The sequence below is a fragment of the Marmota marmota genome, unplaced genomic scaffold (assembly GCF_001458135.2).
Source record: "Marmota marmota marmota unplaced genomic scaffold, marMar, whole genome shotgun sequence".
Taxonomy (NCBI): Eukaryota; Metazoa; Chordata; class Mammalia; order Rodentia; family Sciuridae; genus Marmota; species Marmota marmota.
This window is the reverse complement of record NW_026000294.1, coordinates 2,039,056-2,045,055: the sequence shown is the minus strand read 5'-3', so window position 1 is coordinate 2,045,055 and position 6,000 is coordinate 2,039,056. Positions and strand designations below refer to the sequence as shown.

Below are 6,000 nucleotides of genomic sequence, written 5' to 3'. Positions count from 1 at the left end.
TTAAGTCAATCTTTTTTTTTTTTTTTTGGTACTAGAAATTGAACCCAAGGGTACTCTACCACTGAGCTACATCTCCAACTCTTTTATTTTTGAGATAGGGTCTCGCTGAGTTGCTTAGGGCCTTGCTAAGTTGCTGAGGCTGGCTTTGAACTTGCAATCCTTCTGTCTCAGCCTCCTGAATTTGTTGTGATTATAGGTGTGTACCATCACACCCAGCTTAAATATTTTTTGGGAGGGGGGTACCAGGGATTGAACCCAGTGGTCCCAGTGGTGCTTAACCACTGAGCCATATCCCAGCCCTGTTTTATATTTTATTTAGAGACAGGGTCTTGCTGAGTTGCTTAGGACCTTGCTAAGTTGCTAAGCCTGGCTTTGAACACATGATCCTTCTGACTGAGCCTCCCAAGCTGCTGGGATTACAAGCATGCAGTACTGTGCCTGGCTTAAGTCATTTTTAAGTGTATAGTTCATAATCATGCTGTTATGCGACTATCACCAACCAACATCCATCCATCCATCCATCCATCCATCCATCCATCCATCCATCCACAGAACTGGAATCTTGCAAAATGTAACTCTGTACTTATTAAAAAATACCCCTTCTCAGTCCCTAGCAACCACCACTCTATTTTTCCATCTCCATGAGTTTAACCACTTGGTACTTCACATAAGTGGAATCATACAGTATTTGTCCTTTTGTGACACATATCAACTTGATGAATCTTTTAGAGAATTATGCTAAGTGGAAAAAGCCAATCTCAAAAGGTTTTGTATTGTACTATTCCAAATCTCAAGATATACTTTATGATTCTATTTATATAACATTCAAGAAATGACATGATTATGGAAACTGGTAACAGATTAGTGGTTGCCAGGATTTAAGGAAAGGCTTGGAGTAGGGAGCGGCTATAGCAAGGCAACATGAAGAATCACTGTGGTGATAAAAATGTTCTGTGTCTTGACTATAACAATGCCACCATCCTTGTTGTGATATTGTACAACAGAGTTTTGTTAAGATGCTACCATTGGTGCTCGCCTGGCATGCATGGGGCCAAGATGCTACCATTGGGGGAAGCTGCGTAAAGAGTACACAGAATCTGGGACTGCAATTGTAAGTCAGTGGTAGAGCACTTGCCTAGCATGGGTGAGGCACTGGATTTGATCCTCAGCACCACATGAAAATAAATAAAGGCATAAAAAAGAGTGCACAGAACCTCTGTTATTTCTTATAAGTGCATGTGAATCTATAATTATTTCAGAATAACAATTTAATTTTAAAAAGCTGAACAACCTACTACCTTTTAAAAATAATCTAGAATATGAACCTACTGAAGAGTACGTAGGACTGCATGCTTAAATGTGTGTGACCCGCCCCAGGCTTTTTCATTGGCAGTAGCTTCTCAATATCAATCTGAGCCTCTCCTTTGAAATAAAATTTCCTAGCAAGAACTGGTAAAGGTGTGTGTTCTATTGGAAAGAGCCCTATAATTGAGGAACAATGGGCTGGATATTTATGTCCCTCCATTCATATGTTAAAATTCTACTTCAAGGTAATGGTATTAGTAGGTTGGGCCAATGAAAGGTGATAAGGTAGTGAAGGGTGCAGTGATCATTCATTAGGATTAGTGCCCTTATAAATTAGACCCCAGAGAGGTCCCTTACCCTTTCTGCAAGATGAGGTTATAATGAGAAGTTGGCCCATCTATGAGGAAGCAGGCTCTTACTGGAGACCAAATCAGTGGACTTTCTAGCCTCCAGCTTGGACTTTCTAGCCTCCAGAATTGGGATAGTAAATTTCTGTTGTTTATATGTCATCCAGTCTATGGTATTTTGTTAGAGTGCCTCCATCTAAGATATGAGGTCAGAAGACCTGGGTTCTATTCCTAACTCTTATTCATCAGCCATAAATGACCTTAGCCAAATGATAACCTGACTTTTATGAATCTTAAAATTTTCCTCATTTGTAAATTAAGGATAATAGCAGCACTATCTACTTTATAGAATTGCTGTGGGGGGTTATATGAGATAATGGATGTAAGAGTGCTTTATAAACTGTAATGCATGACGCTGTGAGATGGGAGGATTTATGTTTATGTAATAGGCATTCTACCAGTGTATGGAGGCACTTGATAAAGGTTATCTGCTCAATAAATTATGAATGCATGACTAGTCATTTAAAAAGTCAACTAAACAAAAGCAGAATTTTCTCTGCAGCATTTAAAACAAAGGAGATGCATAGCACATTCAATCATACAGGAGAAAGCAACATGCACAAGGTAAAGAGCCAAGAAGGTTATTAAATTAATCTCTATTAAAAAGCTAACTATCCAGTCATGTTTCAAGGCATGAACAATAATAGATGGGAAACTCATCAGAAAAATAGAAAACAGTAATAAGCTTAGCCAACCTGAGTCAGAGAACTTGCATCTGTAATAAGACTGAATAAAAGTGGCAAAACCAAAATGCTTAGAGAATTTTTGGCCTCACATAGAGACTATGGAAATTAATCAATGTGGAGTTAAAGCACAATCTAATTTTAATTTTTATTCGTTACTATGGCAAACACACTGGAAGGTCCAAATGAAGTTCATGGCTTGGCAATGGAATTTTCTCTTTGTCCCAAAAGATAGTAAAATTTTTTAAAAAGTTTCAATAGTGAAGTTTAAAAAAAAAATTTAAATTCACAAGACCATAATTACACAGCTCCAGGAAAATTTTAGTCTTCTTTAGTCAGTGCGAATTTGTACCAGGTTTTCAACATGCTATACTATTCCACCATCTGTTGTGATTTGCAGGTATTTACTTGCATATGAAGAACAGTTGAGCCCAGAGCACTCAATATCCTTAGATATTAACATGGATACAAATAATGACTTTCTGACTTTAATCTAACCTTCTTTTAATGTTTTATAGCTCCCTTATAATAACAGTACCACCTTACATGTCAAATGAAAGTTTACAACACATATAGTATTTCCATTGATCCTTACAACTCTAGTGTGGGACAGTGAGAGTAGGTACTATTTCCATTTTACAAGTGAGAAAACTCAAGTCCAACAAGAGAGGAATATATCCATTATGCAAAACCAAACAAAACCCCGGTTAGACCCTTACCTCACACCATAAACAAAAATTAACTCAAAATGTATCATAGAGCTATACTTAAAGGATAAAAATATAAATACAACAACACATAAGAGAAAATATTCACAAACTTGGGTTAGGCAAGGATTTCTTAGCGTGACCAAAACCACTATCTATAAGAGGGAAAAATAGATAAGTTAGACTTCATTAAAATTCAAAACTTTTGCTTTGCAAATGATACCATTAACAAAATGAAGAGATTGAGAGAAAATATTTACAAATCATATATCCTATAAAGGACTTGTATCTAGTCTATGTTAAGAACTCTTGCAATTCAATAAATAAAAAGATGACCTCGTTTTAAAAGCAGGAAAATAATTAGACATTTTTCCAAAGGAAAAAAAAGATCAATAAGTACACGAAAAATATGACCAACATCATTAGCCAACAAAAAACTATAAGTCAAACCACAATGAACTACCACTCCACACCCACTAGGATGGCTATAATAATAAAAGAGGGGAAATAACAATGCTGGTGAAGATGTAAGGAAATTATAACATTCATTTGCTGCTAGTGGGAATGTAAAATGGTGCCACCACTTTGGGAAACTGATTACAGCTCCTTGAGAAGTTAAACAGTGACCCCAGAAATTTTACTTCTAGGTATATAGCAAAGATAATTGAAATCATATGCTACACAAAGACTTGTATATGAATTAATAGCAGAAGCATTCATAATAGCCAAAAATTGGGAACAACTTCAATGTCTATCAATGAATAAATGGATAGACAACATGTAGTATAACCATTCAACAGAATATCATTCAACCAAAGAAAAAGGAATGAAATACTGATAATGCTGCAACATAGTTGAACCTCAAAAATATAATACTAAGTGAAAGAAGTCAGACACAAGAGGCCACATATTGTATGATTCTATTCATGTGAAACATCCAGAAAAATCTAGAGAGATAGAAAACAGTTCTGTGGTTGTCTGGGTTGCAGGTAGAAGCAGGGACTGCAAGTGGGCAAGAAACTTTGGGGGGGGGGGCGTAATAGAAATGTTCTAAAGCTGAACTGTGATGATAGTTGTGCAACTCTAAAATATACTGACTTGCACATATTCAATGGGTGAATTTTATGAAATGTATATTATACTCAGTAAAGCTAGTTTTAAAAAAGCACTAAAGAAACCTGCACTGAAAAAGTAAAAGAAATCAGCAGAGAGGGACTAAAAAATACAGGTATTTCTTATTTCTTCTACTTAATCACCTGCCTCTGAGAAATGGTGAGAATAATATTTTCACAAAGTCACCATCATCACAGGGGAAGTCACAATTCTACCAGGCTTTGAAAATACAAAGTAGTTCAAGATAGCCAATGGTGCTGATATTTTGACTTAATTCATAATATGCTCGTATTAGCAAATTTGTGCTTTTAACTACTTATATTTCAAAATCCCAGAGAAATTTTGTAGTTCATAACCATATTACAATGTAAATCTGCCCTAAACTCATATCAAAAGCATGATTCTATATTGTTTCTAATATACAAGATAGTTCAGTTCTTTAAAATTAGTTCAAAGTTTAATATTAGTTGGAAGTTTGACTTACAGTGTGGCTAATAAGGCTCAGAACATCTTCAAAATATCCCCAAACTTCTTCCATGGGACAGAGCTCTGCACTTGATGTCCCATCTGGCACTGAAAGGTTAATCAAGATGTGCATACATTTGCTGAAAATCAAAAAGAGAAAACTCATCCCATAAGGAAAGAAATCATTGGCTTCAATGGCTAAGATAAGTAAAATCTGGATCTCATCCCAGACTAAAAGCTTCAAAACACTTCTGTTCTTCCCTTGGTTTTATCTGGCCTCCAACCTCAGAAGACAGATTTTTGAAGCTGTAAAAGGGGTTGACCAATCTTTTCTTTTATCACACCTATGGCTGTCTTTCACTCTTTTTTAGTTTCTAGCACAAAGGAGTAGCGGTTTATTATATTTCATGAGCTGGTTCAATTTATAGGCATTTAAAAGCATCTTGTTACTTCCTCAAATGGGCAAGGGAATTGGGATTTAAATTGGGAAATAATTCCAAGAAAACGGTCTCTTATGTCTTAGAACAGAAAGATTGTAATGAAGTTTTCCAGAGGAAAAAAAAATCACACACGTCTATTTTTCCTCATGTCTAGACACAGAAAACAAAAAACTCTCCAGTAAATAATATTTCATATAACACTTACTGGTGCTTAAAAAGTACTTAGAAAAAAATCTGAGGCAAATATTTTTCTGAGGCAAGTATTTTTCTGTACCATTGGTTGGTTTGTTTTTGTGGTCCTGGGGATCAAACCCAGGGTCTTAAACATGGTAGGCAAGTACACTGCCATTGAGCTATATTCTCAACTCTACCTTTCTGTTTGTTTCATTACTAGATATTCAATATAAAGGAAAGAAGGTGGCAGGTATGGTGGTGCATGCCTGCAATCCCAGCAACTTGGGAGGCTAAGGTAGGACGATCGAGAGTTCAAAACCAGCCTCAACAATTTAGCAAGACTCTAAGCAACTCAGTGAGACCCTAATAAATAAAATAAAATAAAATATAAAAAAGGGCTGGGGATATGTGACTCATCTTTCAAGTGCCCCTGGGTTCGATTCCCAGTATACTCCTCTAAAAAAAGAAAGGAAGGTACTTAGTAGTTTTATTATATACATATAGTCAAGTAAATTACTTTTTTTCCTCTTGCTCTCCTTAGAGAAAATCCGACTCTTTGACCTAAACAATTCTTGGTCTGTAATACAGCCCTCAGTATGGAGCTATTCATAGGAGGGACCCCTTCCCCCATCATCTTTTAAGTTGAACCAGTTGATTATAATTGATTATTTATGGGGCATCCACTATAGTTCTTTAGGCTATTAAA

General features: G+C 36.0%; 1 protein-coding gene across 1 annotated transcript in view; it reads right to left on the bottom strand.

Moving 5' to 3' along the window:
* The window catches only part of Tex11 (testis expressed 11), a 252,258-nt gene that overhangs the window by 13,502 nt on the left and 232,756 nt on the right, over positions 1 to 6,000 (bottom strand). Inside the window, exon 26 of the mRNA XM_048797231.1 lies at positions 4,700 to 4,820. Within this exon, the coding sequence (XP_048653188.1) occupies positions 4,700 to 4,820 (121 nt within the window). The remainder of the gene's footprint in view (positions 1 to 4,699; positions 4,821 to 6,000) is intronic.